Below are 21855 nucleotides of genomic sequence, written 5' to 3'. Positions count from 1 at the left end.
TACACATATGCATATGAACGGCATTGGAGTAAGTTTTGAGTATTAGACGGGGTTGGTAAATGACTCAGTTCTGGATCATGTGTCAGGAGAGATTTTCCCTTGTAACCAATTCATAGTTTTAGTGGTCTCACTTGGCATAAATGTTTGTCATGTGTTCAAAGCATGATTGACCTGTTCAATAAGAACTTGTCACGTGGTTAATCAATGACAAGATTCACAATAATGTATCTCTCCTCAACTAGCGACAAATGAATCCAATTATTTCTAACTCTAGTCCAACATTTGAGTTCAGTAGTGTTATTAATGGACCAAACACCAACCAAGATATATATTAGAATGAGATTTCTTTATAGGAAGTAGTTTTGTTCATAAACAGTTTTGCTATAAGTGTTTCTACTAGAAACACATTGAAGTTTTACTAAAAACCCAAGTTCTTTTAGAAAAGCACTTACGAATTGTTTCTCCAAAAAACGCTTTTATAACCTATAAACACTTTCAAGTTTTCTATCAGACGTATTTGCTAAAAGCACTTTGGGTTGGTCGAATGCGATTCAGTTTTAACATAAACATTCTCAAACATGTCCAAGCGATGCAATATACCGATCAAACTTACCCATCATCTCATTTTCTCTTCGCAAAACATTGTCTCTCATATAAGAAATCACAGTACTTTGCCCACTCTCTTTTTCCATTTTTATATATTTTTGCTGCAGCTTACCTCTGATCAATGTACCAATTAGGGACAAAACAACTTGACAAAGAAATTAATTGACCGTCTGGGGCCGCTGGGCTGTGGAGAGAGAGATGAGACATATGAATTGAGTATTTGATATGTGTGCAGTTGGTTGTTGATGCGGAAAATTAATTAAAATTTCTGCATGTATAAATTTATCTTTTGCTGTCAGTTCTAAATTCGGATAAAAAAGAAGAAGAAGGAGACGTCAATTAATCGACAGTCGGTGCTCCATTTTCATGGAGAATTCCTATGATCATGGACAATGGAGGTTGGATGGGCATTAATATACGAAATCTGTAAACCCAACCACCACTTTCCACCACCCCCATGCATGCCTTGCTTAATAGGGAAAAACGTCGAGCAGTACTACTACTAGTCACCTACTGCAAGAGCAATACATATACATATATCAAAATTTAATTCTGGACCCAACCAACTTTATTTATCTAATATAACCAAAGCAATCATGCTATTCATCTACCTACTGATCAAACAAAATAATACAACTTTTTCAATTCTTTCTTAATACTTAAAACAAATTAGAAAGGAAAGGAGATTAAGAAATATTATGTTTTTTGGGTAAGGATAATACTTGCATTCTCCTCTTGGGGATGATCTCATTCTCCCTTGTGAATAACGTATTTTAACCATACAATTTTCATAAAATTAACCGTTCAATTTCTTAATCTTCATTTAAAGATCAACTCCACTAAAAATCATTTCAATTATAGATCATTTAGTCATTCAAATGTATAAAACAAATCGACGGTGTAGATACTAAGTAATATATATATATATTCATGATAAACTGTTGTAGGTACAAACTAATATATTCATGATAAACCATCCGTTTATTTGATGTATGTAAATAATTAAACGATCTCCAATTCGAATGGACTGATCTTCAAATAAAGATTAATAAATTGAATGGTTATGATCGTTGATTTATTCGGTCAAGATACGTTATTCGTAAATAGAATAACGTAAAAAGTTCTTCCTTGATAGTACTGGAAATTTGGCAAACATTAAAAAAAACTTGGTACCAGAATTGATTAAAGTTGTAATCTATTTTCTTCTCGTGCTATAAGTTGGAAAAGGTTGTAATATTTGTGACTTTCCTGGCACCTTTCCCTTCATATTTGTCATGAAATTTGTGACCTTAGGGAAGTCTTTTATACAATTCACATGAAGTCCAATAGTTGTTACTTGTTATGATAAATTTAATGTCCGTATCCCATTTACCATTCAAGTTTGTCATAAAAAGTAACCATACTTTTTTTTGAATGTGCATCAAGTGACTGAGTTCAGGTGGATTGTAATTGTCATCTGACTTGTTTGGTGGCTTCTTTGTGTAATTTTTGAAGCGAGAGGGTTAAACCGTCACATAATATAATTGGATCGATAATTTATAATGAGTGAATCAATAACATCAAATTGTATTGTACAGCAGTGACGATTGGAATGGAGTAAATTTCGGCAGGGTAGTTGGTACTTAGTAGAAACTGACAAAGTACTAGTCCTAAGGAATAACCTGATTAATTGCATCAGCAAACAACAGCAAAAGGAATTTACCTGATTAATTGCATAAGCAAACAACCGCAAAGCATATTAAACCTACTAATTAAATGCTCGCCAGAAATGCTGAAATTAGTCTCTTTCCTAAAACGTCACCGTCAAGTGTACTTCCAACGCCGACACACCATAAAATTCAAATCAAAGTATGCATGCATGTGCTTTCAAGTTTTAAGACAAATGGTAGTATCCAAATTCTTCAAGAACTTTTAATGAGTGGGTCTTAACTACGTTTCATAATTCTAGAACACGATAGAATCTTATCTCATTTAGTGAGATCGATTGTATAAATAATACAAAACTTTAGCAACATCTCACAACCACCAACCCTAATTCATCATCATTGGAGAAAATCGAGGCCACAACAAAATTCCAATATAATTGTGAGTGGTGGGTACCTAATTATTCATATGAACACTAACATACTATATATAGTTGTTTATTGGTGTTTTTAAGATACACAATAATGAATTTGTTACCAATATCTATATATAGACAAAATGCAAGTAAAGAAGGATTGAAATAGAAAAAAAAAACGTATATTTCTATACATTTCTCTCTAAAATTTTTTAGTGCAGGTTGACTATTTTGAAGTGATAATAACAACAGTCTAAGATTCATCATGTATAATATGTGTGTGTATGTGCAGAGAAGTCTAAGGACTGAGAGTCTTTATCTTAGCATACATTTCTCAAATGTATAAACTCAGAAGTTTTAGAAAGTTTGAAATAGCGAAAGATAACTATAATTCAAAATTTAAATTCCCCTTAATTTGTGCTTCAAGTTACCATCTCACGCATTTTGGTGAGGTTGAGCATAGGGTTCGAACTTGAATGAGTTGTGAACCACTTCCTACTTTCTAAAAAACGTGAGTTAAGCTAGTTCGGTAAAGTTGCATGCCTGTTTTTATACTTAATTTCAAACTGTAGAGATAGAGAATTGGATTGTTAAAGAAGTTTACATATTAGATTAATTAGAGTCAACAAGTTGACTGTTTCGATATAAAAATGTTACCTTAATCACCAAGTGACCAAAAGACGAAACAAGGAAACTTGTAGTTTGGAGTATTAACCCAAAAGAGAGGAAAGCCCAAAAAAGTTATGAAGTTGCTAACCATAATATATTCCACACCCTCTCTATTAGTCTATAAATACATATTTAAACCTCCTCACAAGTAACCAACGAACCCACGCAGCCCACCTTCTCAACGAACCCATCTGCCATTTGCCACCGCTCCCTCAGATCATCAGTCGTCACACTCCTCTCTGCCTCCTTTTAACTTCTCTCTACATGCTTTACCAATCACAATGGGCAACCTCTGCGCCATCCTCGCACCCAAACCCGCCAAGCGAAAGCCCATAAAGCGCCTCCCCAACCCGCCGCCGCAACCCAATTCCAGCAGCCGCTGGACCCGGGTGCGATCCTCCCGGAAAGAGAAGCTCGAGGACGCTCTAATCCACGAACAAGCTCTCGCCGCCGCGATTCTGTTCCAGCAGCACCAGCAAAACGACTCTCTGCCATTTGATCGCTCCGCCTCCCTCCGCTACCCCAACTCCAGCTCCAAAAAGGGCAGCAACGCCCTGCCCCGCAGCTCCAGCTCCCGCGCCAGGTCCCTCACCGACCCCCTCCTCCAGCCCCACCAGCTTGTTAATCAGGTTTGTGTTAGCGGGCTTGATAAATTTTGTTAATTTGGATTAAATTTCTTTAATTTTGGATTAAAAGTTGGAACTTGGAGTGGATTATGGAGTTAATTTGTAATTTCCCTTCTGAGTATTTTGGAAATTTAGGATTTTTTTGTGGGTTAGTTAGTGATTAATGATTGTGATTATTTAGAAAATTTCCCCTTTTTTTTCTTGGAATTGAAGAAATGACGACTGAAATGTGTAAACTTGGTGATCGTCTGTACATGTGTATGCCTCTGTTTGTCTGCGTACATATTTAAGGATGTTGGATTTTTGTTTAACTAAATTTCGTATGTAGGAATTTGTTTTACCCTTTGGATGAAATTAACTTGCATTTTAAGGATGGCCGTGTATATTCCGAATGTCGGATAATGGCGGGTTTAAACTGTCATGATCATGTAAATAATGGCGCAGAGAATCGCCGTGATGTTTATGATGTTGTTGTATGGAATTTCTTTGTTGTGATTGTTCAAATACGTTCCATTTTTCACTTATTTGATTGAGTTTTGTGTAGTTTCTGCAATTGAGTTCTCGGTTGTTCCATCGATGAAATTCTTTTGGTTCCTAAGTCCTAACAAATTTTGTGTTTTGATAGGATGTTAAACTTGATGGTCTAGAAACCGACCATTTTGTCCTTGTACATGGAGGTGGCTTTGGTGCTTGGTGTTGGTATAAAACCATAGCACTTCTTGAGGAGGGTGGTTTTAAAGTTACCGCTGTAGACTTGACCGGCTCTGGAATTCATTCATCTGATACAAACAGCGTTACAAGTCTTTCACAATATGTGAAGCCTCTTTCTGATTTTCTTGAAAACCTTCCCGAGGGAAAAAAGGTAAATTCAATTGCATTCCAATTTTTTATCTTATTCGTAATGTTGTTTTAGCTTGAATTTCTTACCGTGGCATTCTTAACAATAGTTCAGTGCCAACTTTACTTATAATTGGCGAAATTGATATTGTACTATTCTCACTGTCTAAAGGATTTGTCGATAATTTGATATGCCGCTTGTATGACTTTCAAGATCTATGGCATTGTCAAGTTTGTGACTTTGCACTCCTTTCATACTTTTTAACCATCTCGTTTTTCAACGTTGTTCATATAAACAAAACTAAATTAGTGATGACTGAAAAACATGTACTTGCTTTAAAGTCATGCGTAAAAATATGAGCTAGATTTGTTGTTTGGTACATAGATATTGGACTAGTATATGTCTTCGGTACATGACTTTTTTTCTGTCTTTCGGTTGCTGTATTATGCAGGTAATATTGGTGGGTCATGATTTTGGTGGTGCATGTATATCATATGCAATGGAGTTATTTCCACATAAAGTCGCAAAGGCCATTTTTATTGCTGCGGCAATGTTGAAGAATGGACAAAGTACTCTTGAAATATTCTCCCAACAGGTTTTCCCTCATCCTTTATCACTGGATTTGATAAATCTATAATTTTCCCTCATGTGAATGAAATTCAGAATCTGAACTACGGGATAGTTATTATTATACACGAGTATCATAAATATAAACTGAACGACCTTTATAAGAATTGTTTGAGTGACTATGCTTAGAATTATTGCAGGCAAGTTCAGATGATCTTATGCGACAAGCTCAGGTATTTTTGTATGCAAACGGGAACGATCGGCCTCCAACTGCTATTGATCTTGATAAATCAATGTTGAAGGATTTATTATTCAACCAAAGTCCTAGCAAGGTAATGCCTCACTTCATACCGAACTTACTACGAAAAACATGCAAGTGGTTTTCCATTTTTTTCGTTTTCGTTATTAGTTTTACTAATTTCCTTTTGCTTATGTTGCTCTAGGATGTAGCGTTGGCATCCGTCTCTATGAGGCCAATTCCATTTGCCCCGGTTCTGGAGAAGCTCTCATTAACCGACTTGAAATATGGATTGGTGAGGCGGTTTTATATAGAGACATCAGAAGACAATGCCATACCCATCACGGTCCAGGAGAGCATGATAAAAGAAAGCCCTCCGGAACAGGTCCTCCGCTTGAAAGGCGCCGATCACTCGCCTTTTTTCTCAAAGCCTCAAGCCCTGCACAAGTTATTGGTGGAGATTTCAAAGATTTCATCTACTTAGAAACACCGCCTTTTCCCGGCTAGATGTCCTCTAGAAAACCCTTCCGATCTCCGCTGGCATATGATTAAAATGCCACCGGAATCATCCGTAATTTATGCAGTTGCGTTAGCTAGGATCTCGAGTAAGCATATAAATGCACATAGCTATAGGATAAAGTCGTGTGTTTGTGTTCGTTTTATGATACGTGTTGGCAAAAAGATGTATTTTTGAGGTAATTTTCCGATCGAATGCAATTTGGTCAGAGTGTTCAGAGAATTGTTTATGGAGTCAAATGAAGTTAACAACTTAACACTTCAAATTTGAGTGAACATACAAAAACCGGGCATGTCACGCCAAACCTTTTGCGTACGGTGCAATTTCGAGATTTCCTTTCATTTGGAAAAATCGTGAATGAGGTTTGACAATATCGTGTACGATTAAACCCGACACAAAACAATTTGAACATAACAGATTTCTGGTCAATCCGTTAATGAGTTTGGTGTTATTGGATCAACCCACTATGAACTCGTTCGCAATTCAGGTCCCGTTAAGAGTCTGATAAGATATCATTCGTCAAATCTAGACATTAGATATAGCAATTTGTTTGCATGACCCGTTAACCGGAAATGAAATGACACGACACGACCTGTTAACGAATCAGGTTTTTATCGAATTACCTGATAAGAACTCATCAATATAAAGGGGTGCACACGTGTAGGACACAAAAGCCATACAAATACGACCTATTTGTCAAGTCTAAATGTGAGTTGTAGGATACATTATTTTCTCTCACCACGTGAATTAAAATGTCAAGTCTAAATGTGAGTTGTAGGATACATTATTTTCTCTCACCACGTGAATTAAAATCAGTTGGATCGTTGATCCAAACTCACGCTACGTGTGGACTCAAACCATATTGCCAGATCAGAACTTGACCATGTCTCTTTGGTTAGAAAACAATATCTAAACACGAACACACCTCCCTGTTGCTTTTGCAGGGCACCAAAATTGAGGCCCCAAAAGGAAGCAAGAACAAAGTACGTTATCTATGCAATTTTTTTCGTTCTATTTTCTATTTATTTTTCTATGTATGCCAATTTTCAGATCAATTTCCATAAAGCATAGGGATATAAAATGTTTTCTTTGCCATGATCTGAGCTTTTATTCTTTATAAATTTATGAATTCCGAACCATTTGTTTCTGTTTTGCCAATTTCATGTTTGTTCTCCCTTTTTTCTGGTAATATGTCAATGCCTTATGCAATATTGTAATCATCTTTCATGTGGTTCCTCGTAAGGTCGTACATTTTCTTCTAGGGCTTCTGATTTAATTTTCCTCGTTTAGCCTCTGCACTCCTCCGATTGCAGAAAACAGTTGCACAATATTTAATTTGGAGTGCAAACGGCTAAACGAGGAGTGCTAAAAATCACTATCATGTAATGCACCAATAATCTGTTGCTGTATGGACCATATAGCGTTCATCGGTATCTTCTAGCCAGGTTTTGCATACTTCATCATGCCATATAAATCATACATTACCCAGTTTACTTGTCAAATATGGGTCTTCTAGTGAACAATTTCTACACTTTCTTGATGAAGTTTCAAGTGCGAATGTTGCAATCCTTTGAAATAACATGTTTGGTTTGGGACTTGCTGCAGGAAATAGGAAAAGAAAATAATAAAAATGGGGCGTGGACGTGGAGTCAGCTGTGGTGGTGGACAAAGCTCTTTGGGGTATTTGTTTGGAGGTGGAGAGACTGCTAATGCTAATAAAACCCCAAAAACTACTAACAACACACCACCATCACCTCAGAATGCTAGCCCAGTTCCTGCTCCAGCTCCAGTTCCTGCTTCATCACCGATCGATAAGCAGCTTCCAGCAGGCATTCACAGCAAGTGTACGAACAATTACTTCCGAGTTGATGGCCAGAACTGCGGAAATTTCATCACGGTGCGTAGTCTTTCAATTAGTCTACTAGTTTAATAGGCTTATGGTTATAACTCTGTCTTTGTTGCATAACCATGACGTGCAAGTCTAGTCCGGCTAGGACACATGCGTCCGTTCTGTAACTGTGGATATTATTGATAACATGTTGGTATCGTTGTAGCAAAAAGATTGTATCAACGTGTTATTGTACAATGTCTAAAATACATACAACAGTGATGATGACAATATTTTGGGAATCTGTTGTAAACTGGTTGTGCATGATGGATGCAGGATCGTCCATCGACCAAGGTTCACTCCGCTCCCGGCGGCGGATCATCCCTTGGCTACTTGTTTGGTTGTGGGAGTGGGAACTGATTCTTGCTTTTGTAGAAATCATCACATCAGCAACTGAATAATAGCAATGATAATATATATATATATATATATATATATATATATAAGTATATATAATTCAGAAATATGAATACCTATATACTCCAAAAATGTCATGTTTGCAAATTGTAATGTTGTATGATGGATGGAGATTTGATTACTAAATCCAAATGAAACGCATAATGCACTAGTTCAACAGTTCTTTATACTTTCTCCTTCATACATTCACTGACTCAAGTTCGTTTTAAATTGCTTTTAAAAATTTTCAAAAACGCTTTTGGACAATTGAAAGCGTTTTTAGTGACGGTTGATGGAACAAGTTAAAAGATGTTTATTGAGAGCGTCTTTAGAAGTGCTTCCTACAAAAGCATTCACAAATGGTTGCAATTCATCTAAACATATAACTTGAGACTCAATTTGAATTTGTGATTAAAACTCGAACTTAATTAAGCTCAATCAAATTAAAGATATTGCTAAAATTTCTAGCAAGATAAATCTCTTATTTGCATTTCAAATTCTTGTTCGCATTTGAGGATTATTGGATCCTTTCAACTGCGCAAAGAACGAAAGAGATAAGAACCAAGATCATGCAAAATAAATAGGGCTAAATAGCCAAAATAGTTCCTGAAATTTGCATAACTCATCACTTTGGTCTCTGAGATTGAAAATCAATATAAATGGTCATTGAGATTGTCCACCATTCATCATTTTGGTCATTCTGTTAAAAACTCTTTGGGCAATTTTCAAAGCTTCGTAACTTGATCGTTTCTTAACCAAATTCGACCCATAATATATCAAAATGAAGATAGGAAAGTGTAGAACAAGATTATACCTACTTGGAAGCCCAATGGTTGCCGGAAGTGGCCGGAAAATAGCCTCAAAGGTCCGCGGGAAAATTGGAAAACTCGCTGAAAATTGGGTAAACTTTAAACGTTCATAACTTCTTCAATACTTAACGAAATCGAGTGATTAAAAAATTGAAAATCATATTAAAAAATGAAAATCATACTTCTCGACGAGACAAAGAGACTGGTACCTTTCTTGATGACTAACATGCAGTGGTTTGGCCGGAAAATGGCTCAAAAGTGGCTAACTCGAAAATGGTTAGCTACTTTTGAGCTGTTTTCCAGCAAAAAAAGGTGAATTAGCAGTCAAGAAAGGTACCATTCTCTTTGTCTTGTCGAGAAGTATGCTTTTCGTTTTTTTGAATCACTCGATTTCGTTGAGTATTGAAGAAATTATGAACATTTAAAGTTTACCCAATTTCCGGTGAGTTTTCCAATTTTCCGGCCATCTCCGGCAACCATTGAGTTCCTAAATAGGTATAATCTTGTTCTACACTTTTCTATCTTCATTTTGATAAATTATGGGTCGAATTTGGTTAAGAAACGATTGAGTTACGAAGTTTTGAAAATTGCCCAAAGAGTTTTGAACAGAAGGACCAAAATGATGGATGGTGGACAATCTCAGCTCAGGAACCATTTCTATTGATTTTCAATCTCAGGAACCAAAGTAATGAGTTATGCAAATCTCAGGGACCATTTTGGCTATTTAGCCAAATAAATAGAGACTGAACAAGAAAAGAGAAAGAAGCGTATTCCTTTCAGCTTGTACAAACGATATTTTATACTGATCTATATTATGATTTAAACTCAAGTCGCAATGATTTGAAGAAGATAAACTAATCTCCACAAAATAAAAATTGTTTTGCAATTTTTGAATCCACAAGGAAAGCCAAAAATAGAAAATGCAATGTAGTTTTTCTTAGCGTGCATGATTTTAAGTGTTTAATTTTATTAAGGGACAAAAACATTACCTTTCATTTTTTTATAAATATGATCAGCTAGTGGTTTCGTCATAACAGTTCATTCTTTCGTTAGGGGACGAGAAGACTCGCATATACATTTCAGCTCTCCCTTGATCATTGTCGTGTGATTCACCATTACCAAAAATTAAACCCAAAACATACTATGTGAAATACAAACTTTGAATTTATCTCTAATCGCTGGACCAACCATGGTGGTTATCATCGGAAAATGATTATTGCCGGATCATTTTCCGTTATCATTACCTTCCATTCACTAAATTACTGATTTTTCTTTAAATAAATAAATAACGACACCGAGTAAAAACGAAACTTATAGACGATAATAGCCGTCCACAATCGCACACGAAACTCCAACATACTGATAGATAGACTTAAAGCCTCGGCTAGGGTTTTCGTCTCTCTCTCTCTCTGCTGCAAAACATATACCAAATTGCAGCTGCAGAGAGCTCTAACAATGACGACTGTGGTGCCAACCTCCGAGGAAGATCCCGCTCTCGCCGTCGTCCGATTCACCTCCGAGCTCGCCTGGGCCGACGCCGGCCACGAGGTACTCTTCTCTCTCCTCCTCCAATTTCCCTCCCCATTTTCCTCTGTGCATTTAGGTCAAGATGTGATTGTGTTGTAATTTATTCCATCTCTAATTTGGGGGTCGGATGCTTTCTGCCCAGTTTTTTTTAATCGAGTAATTGAACTGAGTTTTTGGGTTTGCTAGTATTAATCTGTGATTAGATATTGGATTCCTCCACCGCCCACCCCCCACCCCCCCCCCCCCCCCCCCCCCCCCCCCCCCCCCCACACACACACACACACACACACAAAAAAAAAAAAAATTTAGTCCTTTATTGCGTACTACGTGCTTAATCTCGAAACTCGGTTTTAATTGTAATGCTTACGAATCCGAAACTTGGGTTTACGGTGACAAAAACATTGGGCAAATGTATTTCCGCATTCTGCATTTGGTAATTGTGAAGTAAGAATTGATATTTCACCACCATTTTTGCCCAACGAAAGAAATCCGAGATACGCCTGTCTGTATTATGTATATAGATACTGTGCATATGCATATTACTACGGAAGTTGGTGAATTTCTTGTAGGCCAATTCGGCAACTTTTTGCTCAATCTCTCATGGAGTAAAATTCTCATCAGTACGAGTCAAGGGAATGACCCTTGTTCTTTGATTTCCATATAAAGGAAGAGATTTATCTTTGTCATGATTATCTGCCAGGTTGCTGAGCCGCAAGTTACTAGACTATGTGCTGAAGCCCAAGATTGCGTGGTAATGGACAGGTGGTTCGATTTGGTGTCCCTTATGCTTACTTCGGCTGAGGTCATATTGTCAAAGGTCTCGGAAAAAGGTACAATCTGTATTGTTAGATGTTTATGTACTCTTTAAATGGATAAAGAGGCTTATTATTGCATTGCACAACGGTGCAGAGGTTTTTCTTCCAATTCTCGTTCATCCACTATTGTATCAATGTTTGCTTGAAGTTCCTTAGTCTAATTACTTAAAATTCTGCATGTGTTTTTGGTCAGTTATGTAGATTCTACCATTGTAGAAATTGAAATTCATAATATTCTTTAAAATGTTCTTATTAACAATTTTGGATGATATGGACTTAGTATCAACTAATTCAATTAGTAACGACAATTAAATGCCATCTTAATGGTTTTGTCAATTTTCATCATAACAAATTCATGATTTTTTTTTTCCTTCTAGATCTTGAGTGCATATTCACTGTTATCTGCAATGTTGTTACAAAGTCTGAAAGTCCAGATGAAGCACTGGAGATGGCAAAACTTATATCCTCAAAGATTACTCAAAAACCAACCGACAAGCCTGCATTGCGCTTAAAGATGTATGATACCATTGTGATCATGACTTTAGCTTTTTATTATTTTGAATGTACTTCTGACTGTTTTTGTTTTGTTTACAGTTTGTTCAATCTGTACAACCTACTGGAGAACCCATATAGCCGGTTCTTAGTCTACTTGAGTGCTCTTAATTTGGCTATCCATGGGAAGGTCACTGAACATGTCATCCCTTCATTCAAAAATGTGGAAAGTTTTTTGAAAGAGTGGAATATTGAGATCTCTGATCAGAGGCAGTTATTTCTGACAATCGCTAATGTTCTGAAAGAACACAAAAAGTATGCTTTGTAATCTTTTTTCTATATGTACATGTCTTTCCTCGATTTGTTTTAAGAACAGTTAATTATATTTTCTGTTGTATTTTCAGCTTGGCAAAGGAGTCTTTCAAATTCCTGACCAAGTACTTGGCGACATTTTCTGGTGAAGATGTGCATACGTTGAGTGAAGCCAAAGAGGAAGCTATACGTACAATTGTGGAATTTGTGAAGGCCCCAGACATGTTTCAGGTATATTTGTAGGATCTTGTGGAATTTCAAAATTTTTTTGAACTAATTCTTTAGTCCATGTTTCTCTTTGGTGACTGTTCATCCTTATTTGCAAAATATGTTTTTTTTTTTTTTTTTTTTTTTTGTTAAAAAAATTCTATTGTGTGGTGGACCCAGTTAATTGTGTAGTAGTTTAGAATCAACTCTTATAAAGTAATTCATAAATATTATTGTTTTTCTGGCATTTTGAAGAAGCTACTATGCTTCCTCTGCAGTTACATATAATATCTGTATAAACATGACGGAGTGCTGGCTTAATTTCATCACTTCAAAACAACTGGTTTTTGGCAGTTGGCTCTGATGATCATATTCCCCCCTTCCATTAGGCATTTAGATAACTGATGTGTTGGTTTGTTATGCTGCAGTGTGATTTGCTAAATTTGCCTGCTGTAGAGCAACTGGAGAAGGATGCTAAGCATGCATTGGCATATCAGCTTTTGAAGATCTTTCTGACTCAGAGGCTGGATGCTTACTTGGAGTTTCAGGCTGCAAATTCTGATTTACTGAAAAGCTACGGTAAAGTTTAGTTTCATCTGACTGGGTTTTCTTCGGATTATATACATTTTTCTGTTTGTCTAAATTATGCTTTCTGAAATGTTATAGGTCTTGTCCATGAAGACTGCATAACTAAGATGAGGTTGATTTCCTTGATGGATCTTGGTTCTGATGAATCTGGACGGATTCCTTACGGTGCTATCAGGGATACTCTTCAGGTTAGGTTGGCTTACCCTTCTGGTTCTAGAAGTTTAAAACTGACATCATGGTTAATTATGCTTATGCACTTATTTTTGGCAGATTAATGATGACGAAGTTGAACTTTGGGTGGTAAAGGCAATAACTGCTAAGTTGATGGACTGTAAAATGGACCAGATGAATCAAGTGGTGATTGTGAGGTTAGTTTGTGTTTCGTACCTTCTGCGTACACACAAAGATGCATATAGTTGTTTATTCATTCTTTTAGGCTTCTTTGTTCTTGAACTGAATTGGCCTTTCATCTATAGCCGCTGTACTGAGAGAGTATTTGGGGAAGAACAATGGCTTACACTAAGAACAAAGTTAGCAACTTGGAGGGTAAGTAACTTCAACTGCTTTTTCATTTTTAACTGACCACTAAGAACCGATTCATTGCTACGGTATAACAAACCACCCTTTGTATTGCATTGTCCATAAATCTTCATTATATAATCGTATCTTGACAGAGTTTCTCATTGATAGGGTAATATTGCAAACGTTATCAGCACCATTCGAGCTAACAGGATAGCTGATGATGGATCACAGGCAGTGCAAGGCTTAGTTATTCGTTAGAAACTTACGGATCTTAATGTAGGTGCTTGATTGACTTACGAGAGTTTGAACGAACGAGTGTTATTGATTCCCCGCTATTTTGGAATTGGATCAAATGTTTTGAAAATTTTGACAAGAAAATAGTCTCGTGTTGGTTACAAATGGTATATCATTGTACTCTTGCGAAATGATGATCTACTGCTTTCATCAGTAGTAACTTTTGTTGCGTTTAACAGGAAAATTCTCTTGTCCGGAAGTTGTAAGGGAGCATATTCCAGCCAAATTGGGGATCGTATGAAACTGTTTTTGTAAGCACTTTTGTTGACAAGTGCTTTTATTAAAAATACACGAGGTTTTACTAAAATCAATGCAGTCAGTTTGTAGAAATAGTTCTGCAATATAACGCAATGGGTTCAAACACAGTATATAAGAAAAAACATACTCATATCATGGTCAGGCTTACCCATAGCCTTTAAGTCTAGCCAGATTACTCTAATGTTGCTCATCATCTCCCATTCGGATCGTTGATCTCTGAGAAGATCGTCTCAGATATGCACTGAACGGATTCATTCGTAGCGCAACCTGGCACGGTAGCAAAGGCATCCTCGTTGTTCCTTTCACCGCAGTTCTGATGTTGTTGCAATGCAAACTCAAGCCCCCTCACAACGTCGTTCATTGACGGCCTTTCCATCCCACTATCATCGATGCAACTCATAGCAATTTCCACATACTTGTTCAAACACTCGGTTTCAATCTTACCCTTCATGTTCGGATCAATGATTTGATCAAGTTCCCCGTCACGATGGCAGCTTTTGGTCCACTCAGCCAAGTTCATTTGCCTCGTCTCCACTGCATGCACCACAGCTGGTCTTGCGCACAGTACTTCACACAACACTACACCGAATGAGTACACATCGGACTTCACCGTTAGTTGTTGACGTCGGTAGTATTCTGGGTCTAGATACCCGAAACTGCCTTTCACAGCCGTACTGATGTGGGTCTTGGACATGGTGGTCGTGCCCATTTTCGACAATCCGAAATCCGAAACCTTAGCCACCCATTTCTCATCCAATAAAATGTTTGTGCTCTTCACATCACGGTGGATGATAGTGCCTTGGGCATCACTGTGAAGGTAGCGCAACCCTCGCGCGGCACCAATGCAAATTTGGAGCCTTTGTCCCCAGGAGAGAGGTGGGTTGTCGGTGTGGTAGAGATGGTCAGCAAGTGTCCCACGTGCCATGTAATCGTACACCAAAATCATCTCATTTTTATCAGTACAATACCCAATGAGAGACACCAAATGGCGGTGTCTGAGTTGTGAAAGCAGCTCGATTTCCGTCTTGAACTCGTGGGCTCCTTGCGATGACTCGGGTTTCAGCCGTTTGATCGCAACAGGAGTGGCCCTGCCGTCGATATGCCCTTTGTACACGTGACCGAAGCCGCCAACGCCAACAATGAAACTCTGGCTGAAGTTTTGGGTGGCGGCTTTGATCTCCGCCAGTGAAAAGTAACGACACAAATGTGTTGGTAAAGATGATGACCCATCTGAGGCAGTGCCCTTGACTTTCCGCCGCCGCCCAAAAACCAAGAACCCAAGGACAGAGAGTCCAAGTGTTCCGCAAGCTACATCGACAACCTTGGGTCAATTTTCAATTTTGGGTTAAAACTCAAAAATGGGACAAATTCCGGCCAGCTTAAGTTTGGGATAGTGGGGGAACCCATTTGTGCTAGTGGAAGACATGAAGTTGGACGACAAGTTGCCAAATTCATGCCTGCCACATGAAGCACGTTCTACAGCCAACATTAATGCTGCAAAGTACAACACTTGGGTGTGTCTACCCCTTGTCCGCTAAGAAAATTGAGCTCAACGACTCTTTTGGTTAACCAACGGTTGAAATTCAAATGGACCATTGGTTATCGAATGGTCCACATTTAATTAGTTAATGTTTTTGTTTTATATATATAAATTTATTAAATCTAACGATTGAGATTGAATATGATCAAATTGAACGGTAAAAAAAAAAAAAAAAATCTAATAGCCCAAATTTAAATCCAACAGCTAAATAATTAAAAAAAAACAATTATTTAACTCAAAATTCACCCAAAAACTCTATAAATACTTATGTATTTGTTCAAACATCCACACAAAACTCATTTTTCTCTTACAATTCTTCCAAATTGTCTTAGTTGTTGCTGTATTAATTGTTGTTGTATTAACTGCTTTTGTATGTGTTTTTTTTTTTTTGTCAAACGATAGAGTTTGTTAGATTAGTCACCGACGAGGTTCGAACTCACGCCGTCATGCAAGGGCTAACATATTCCCACCATTGTGGTAAAGGGCTACTTACTTTTTGCATGTGTTTCATATGTGTCGGCTTAGTGATTTTTCAGTATTTATCAGAATTTAAATATTTTTAAGTTAAAATACAAGTTTTTCTCAACTACAACCTAGCTAACTTCTCCATCAACATTTGAAAGAGAAGTACCATAAGACCAACACCTAATTGTTTAGACTACTTCAAAATTTAATTGCAGATAATTTAAGAAACAACAAAACTACTTACGAATTCTGTTGACAAATTATAGCATATATCATATCAGATTAATACAATTTATATGTTCGAATCCAAGCTTAATAGATTAACACTAACGGATTAAAAACATTGCTCAATCAACCATCACCTTCCATTGGGATCGTTGATCTCAGAGAAGATAGTCCCAGACATTCCTTTAATCGAATCATTAGTAGTAGAATTATGATCACTACTAGTCTTGCTCACCCCGCTCTTCTTCAAGTCCGACGACTCCTCCCAGCTAATAAACCCTACATCGCTCCTAGTCACACTCTCAACGTCATCTCCACTGCCCATTTCATCGTTCGAATTTGAATCCCCTCCAACGCTCTGCTGAAGCTGCAGAGCAAACTCAAGCCCCCACACAACATCATTCATTGACGGTCGTTCGATTCCACTGTCATGCATACAACTCACCGCAATCTCAACGTACTTTTTCAAACATGCATTTCCAATCTTACCCCTCAAGCTCGGATCTATGATCTGATCAAGTTTCCCATTCCGGTGACAGATTTTAGTCCACTCAGCCAAACTCATTTGCTTTTTCTCCGCCGTACGAATCAAAGCTGGCCTCGCACACAGTACTTCACACAACACTACACCAAATGAGTATACGTCAGACTTCTCCGTCAATTGTTGACGGCGATAGTATTCAGGGTCCAAATATCCGAAACTACCCTTCACCACCGTGCTGATATGGGTCTGAGACACGGTAGCGGACCCCATTTTCGAAAGTCCAAAATCCGAAACTTTGGCCACCCATTTCTCATCCAATAAGATATTTGTGCTCTTTACGTCTCGATGAATGATCATGTACTTCGCCCCTGTGTGAAGGTAGTGCAACCCACGCGCCGCCCCGATACAAATCTGTAGCCGTTGATCCCACGGTAGAGGCGGATTATCGGTATTGTAGAGATGGTCGCGGAGGGTCCCATGCGCCATGTAGTCGTACACCAAGATCATCTCGCCGTCGTCCATACAGTACCCGATGAGCGGCACCAGATGGACGTGGCGGAGCTGGGATAGCATGTCGATCTCCGTCTTGAACTCGTGAGCTCCCTGCGACGACTGCGATTTCAGCCGCTTGATTGCAACAGGGCGCAACCCACCATCCATGTTGACATTTCCTTTGTAGACGTGTCCGAAACCGCCGACGCCAATAATGAAAACACCGTCGAAGTCTTGGGTGGCGGCTTTGATCTCCGCCAGTGAAAAGTAGCGACACAAATCAGACGGTAAAGAAGAGCTGCGAGTCTTGGTTGACTTGGTCGTCGAAAAAGAAAATGGACCCCACTTTGTTCCTTGCCCGGAGTTTGAGTCCTTGACTTGTCTTCCTCTCCGGAAAACCAAAAATCCGAACACAGAGGCTAAAACAAACACACCTGCAACTACACCGGCGATGATGGCAAGCAGAGGAATCGATTTCTTGTCGGAAACTTTGGGGCGCGCTGGCTGAGCTATTTCGAGAGGCGGGTCGGGGTTTGGTCCGGCGAGATTCCTCTTTGAATCACTGAGCTTGAAGATCTCGAGTCCGTTCAAGATTGCATCGTTGTACTTCGTCAACCAATCTTTTGGGGTGGCTTGCAATGCAAGAAAGAGATGAACTTTCTTTTTACTTCCGGCGCCTGCAGGCACGAAAACGACGTAGTCTTTGTACACCGGCTTCCCATTACCGCCGCTCCACGTGATTACATCCGCCATCGGCTCCGCCGTCTGATTGGCGATGAAGATTTGAAACAGCCGGTCCCTGGGCAATGTAACATCACCTTCGAACTCACAAAAATGAAGCCGAATAAAGTAATTAAACATAGAATCTACCGGAAACCCCCAGGTGAGATTATAGCTCTTGTTTATGGTTTTGTTCCACCCCATCGACCGACCGGTTCGGTAAACTTCTTCCGGAGCAGAGTACTTCGGAATTTCCGAAAAGTCGAGCTCAATACTACTGTTTTGCGGCAGAACACTAAAATTTTTACTCAAATCGTCCAAATACTTGTCCTCCACTTGAATACCATCCCAGTTTCTGTACATTCCAGTGTCCTGATTGAACGAGAGCTGAGATCCGCCGACGTTGATCCGGTAGACCATCTCCATGGCGGTGTTATTTTCGATCGGATACGGGTTTATGCTGCCTACGAGAACAGCCCCATCTGCGCTTTGCGGCGGAGTGTAATAAAGATTGTCGGGCATGGACACGATTTCGATTCCATTGATGAAGGCATAGGCATCTGGACTTGCTATACTCGGAGTGAACGTGATGTTCAAGCTCTGTTCGGATGCAATGTTGAGACAGAACTCCCTTGATACTGTCTCCGACGAGGAAGCGTCGGCGGTGACGGAGGCGTTGAAGTCGCGGAGAAGGGTAAAGCCGCCGGCTTCGACTGAGAAGAGGGATTTAGATCGGTCGAACTCGACGGCGTAGGAAGTGGGGTAGAAGTACAAGCGGATGAACTTTTGGCCGCTGGTGAGTGGAAACGTGTACGTAAATTCGGAGCGAGAGAGCCGAGCTGTGGTGTAAGGCACTTGGCTGGAGGAGGAGATCGGGGTTGCTGCTTTGAATACGGATGAGCTGACAGCTGCTTGGGAGGGGAAGAATTTTGAGTTGATATCGCCACTCCAAGTTCGTCCGTCCTGTTGGTTGACTTGGTCGCCGGAAAAGCCGCACTGTAGGGTGATGTCATCGACCGGTTTGTAGACAGAGGGTGAGTCTCCGGCCACGTGTAGGGTTATGATTTGCAGAAACAGGGTAAGGAACAGATGAGCAAGATTGGGTTTCATGGTAAGGTGTTTGCTCCAATTTGGAAACGGGGGAATCTGTTGCTGCTTATTGTCGTAAGCTTAACAAAATTCCATTCATAATTAAACTTCTAACTGGATTTTGAATACTTTAATGGTGAAGTGCTTGGTTGTAATTGGAAAACTGGGTGTTTGAAAGTTCAGAGGTTTAATTTTTTTTTTTTTTTTCACCAAATTTCTGGCGAATGTTAAAGCAGCTTGTCTTGTCCTCTACTTTGAGTTGTTATATTATTGTCTGAATGCACAATTATTGAAAATCTAGGGCAAAACAAAAGTAGTGGAGCATGAGCACTGTTCTAAAAATATCCGCCTATCACTGTCTAGGCACTAGGCGGCTAGTCACCGTCCCGATTAATGCATAGGTGTTTGAAAATTAAGAAATGACGCACATACCAGCTGAGGCACCCACCTAGCCCGCCCAGACCCACCTAGACACCTGCCTAGGTTTCAACTTACTTAGACAGAAAATAGATAACTTTCAATTTGCATTGAATTCTTTTCAATAAATTGTAAGAGACTTGTTGAATACTTAAATGAGCACACACTATATGAGTGTTCTCCATGTTTTTATTATGTTTTAATACATATGTTATTCTATTTTGTAGTTTATGAAGAAATTATATATATTTTTAAGTATAAACAGACACTTATTTACACGAAATATAATGGATTTACTTGAATCCGTCTAGTCCGCCTAGGTTGACACACCTCGACCGAAATCAAGGCGTGCTGGCTGTCACGTGAGAGTGACATAACCATGTGCACAGTGCGAAAGAAAAAAATAATAATAAAAGTACGAATAAATAAAAACCAAACTACTAAATAAACTAGTTAAGGTAACACACTAATGTAAGACTAAGTGTGATAAACATAATTAGAGCACAGAAAACCTAAGTACAGTCCAAAAGAAGAATACTAATTACACAACACTCAAAGGTGATCCTACATTTGTGATGTTCTGTCAGAACCACCGTCAAGTCTTTGTGAACCACCAAAGCTACTTCTAACTAGAACCTGAAGGGGCGCAAAACAGAAAGTGTGAGTGGGCAAAAACAAAGCTTTTCAAAATCATTTCATTATCAAAAGTTATAACCCCTCGCCGTAAAACCTATATAGTTTCCCAGAAAATAGAATATACACATATATCGAAAACATGTTCAAAAATCTGCCATGTCGAATGCCTCCACATAAAATGTAAGTAACCCAGGTAATGTCAATCAATGCAAGTAACATGTCAACCGGAGTCACCTAACGTGACCTGTACGGTTGAATCTAGAGCTCAAATCCCTAACCCACTAACTATACTTGTACATGAGTCGGAACCACCTAAAGTGGTCTGTATGACAGGACTGGATGTAAATAAATACGCTCAAGTGCTACGATCACGTGAAGACTGGGCGAATAATCGCGGGTCACCTACGAGCCGGAACCACCTATAGTGGTCTGTACGATAGGACTGTGCACCTAACTTAGATCCAAGATGAGCGCGTGGTACGAGAGGTGAACATCACATGAAGGACTGTGCCCTACTCTGGGCGGGAGCACAAACACCGGGGGTGCAGGTTATGAGCTCTCTATGCATATCACATAACCACTAATTCACAATCATAAACCATAAACTTACCTGACATTTACTTGTGCGTCCGCAGCAATATATGCAAGTACTAATGCATAAATAAATAAGCAAACGCTATGCATGGCATTTAAAACATATAAACATTCCATATCATTTTCTGGGAAAACCCATAAGTATATAGGTATATACGAAAAACCAAAAGCCCACTTACTAATATGTGGAAAGGTCGTAACCCCATTACCTCGAGTGACTGCGCTCGTCCTCAGGATAGGTCTCACGCGAAACAACTATAAAAACGTCAATTTAAAGCACATAACCAAAACTAGGTAATAACTTATCATACAATGCTCAAATGGGGTGTGTGAATACACCAACGTGATCTACTCAACCTTACAAATATCCCCATATTTTTAAAATAATTTTTCGACCACCCACGCGCCGGCCAAGGCACTGCCAGACGCGCCGGCCACGCGCGGGCACGTGCCTGGCACACGTGTGGTAACCCTAACAGCGTTAGGGAATATTCCGTCCAAAAATAAAACATACCGTTAAAACTAACCTGACGCCGTTAAGAATATTCCGTTAACTTAACGAAATATTCCCTTGTCTTCTCCGGTGAGTCTCGCCGGCCGCCGTCGCTTGCAACTTGAATTCTCGCCGGAAACTGGAAAAATTTTCAGAACTTCATATTTTCTTCGTTTCTCAACCAAATTCCATGAAATTGGTACCAAAATGAAGCTTATAATGAGTAGAACAAAATCTTACCACTTTGAAGCCCTTAAATTCACGGAATCTCGTCGGAGAAACCATGAAATTTCGGCCAAAACTGCAACTCGCCACTTCTGGCCTTCCCGACGTCCAAAACACTTCAACTTTCTTCCCCGAGCTTCGTGAGAGTGTTCTAAAGCTCCCTATGACCTTAAAAACTTCTAAAACCCCCACGATCACGTGTGCATGAACAGTGCACAAAATCGGGGTTCCCTGGTTCTTAGGTTTT

At 39.0% G+C, this 21855-nt stretch overlaps 5 protein-coding genes across 5 annotated transcripts; 3 read left to right on the top strand and 2 right to left on the bottom strand.

Annotated features, from left to right (window-relative positions):
- The first annotated feature begins 3494 nt into the window (after window positions 1-3494).
- On the top strand, window positions 3495-6410 carry LOC137708791 (putative methylesterase 11, chloroplastic). Its single transcript, XM_068447942.1, has 5 exons — window positions 3495-3963; window positions 4586-4822; window positions 5250-5393; window positions 5566-5697; window positions 5809-6410. Exons 1-5 carry the CDS (start codon window positions 3616-3618, stop codon window positions 6085-6087), a joined length of 1140 nt encoding a protein of 379 aa, XP_068304043.1. The 5' UTR covers window positions 3495-3615; the 3' UTR covers window positions 6088-6410.
- Window positions 6411-7731: 1321 nt separating this feature from the next.
- LOC137749294 (protein SPIRAL1-like 2) lies at window positions 7732-8566 on the top strand. The gene is made up of 2 exons (XM_068489393.1): window positions 7732-8017; window positions 8285-8566. Exons 1-2 carry the CDS (start codon window positions 7751-7753, stop codon window positions 8366-8368), a joined length of 351 nt encoding a protein of 116 aa, XP_068345494.1. The 5' UTR covers window positions 7732-7750; the 3' UTR covers window positions 8369-8566.
- A 2019-nt stretch (window positions 8567-10585) lies between these two features.
- On the top strand, window positions 10586-14139 carry LOC137707667 (uncharacterized). The gene is made up of 10 exons (XM_068446576.1): window positions 10586-10761; window positions 11441-11570; window positions 11933-12071; window positions 12150-12362; window positions 12452-12590; window positions 12995-13145; window positions 13233-13342; window positions 13425-13522; window positions 13631-13700; window positions 13845-14139. The coding sequence occupies exons 1-10, from the start codon at window positions 10669-10671 to the stop codon at window positions 13932-13934; spliced, it is 1233 nt and encodes a 410-aa protein (XP_068302677.1). The 5' UTR covers window positions 10586-10668; the 3' UTR covers window positions 13935-14139.
- A 188-nt stretch (window positions 14140-14327) lies between these two features.
- Window positions 14328-15824, bottom strand: LOC137709236 (receptor-like protein kinase FERONIA). Its single transcript, XM_068448332.1, has 2 exons — window positions 15753-15824; window positions 14328-15549 (listed from the first exon to the last, which is right to left on the bottom strand). The coding sequence occupies exons 1-2, from the start codon at window positions 15822-15824 to the stop codon at window positions 14419-14421; spliced, it is 1203 nt and encodes a 400-aa protein (XP_068304433.1). The 3' UTR covers window positions 14328-14418.
- A 649-nt stretch (window positions 15825-16473) lies between these two features.
- On the bottom strand, window positions 16474-19502 carry LOC137749503 (receptor-like protein kinase FERONIA). The gene has a single exon (XM_068489601.1). The coding sequence runs from the start codon at window positions 19262-19264 to the stop codon at window positions 16592-16594; it is 2673 nt and encodes an 890-aa protein (XP_068345702.1). The 5' UTR covers window positions 19265-19502; the 3' UTR covers window positions 16474-16591.
- Window positions 19503-21855: the final 2353 nt, after the last annotated feature.

Source organism: Pyrus communis, chromosome 11 (assembly GCF_963583255.1).
Source record: "Pyrus communis chromosome 11, drPyrComm1.1, whole genome shotgun sequence".
In the NCBI taxonomy this organism is placed as follows: domain Eukaryota; kingdom Viridiplantae; phylum Streptophyta; class Magnoliopsida; order Rosales; family Rosaceae; genus Pyrus; species Pyrus communis.
Note: the sequence above shows the minus strand (reverse complement) of the source record. Positions and strands in the feature narration are given on the sequence as shown.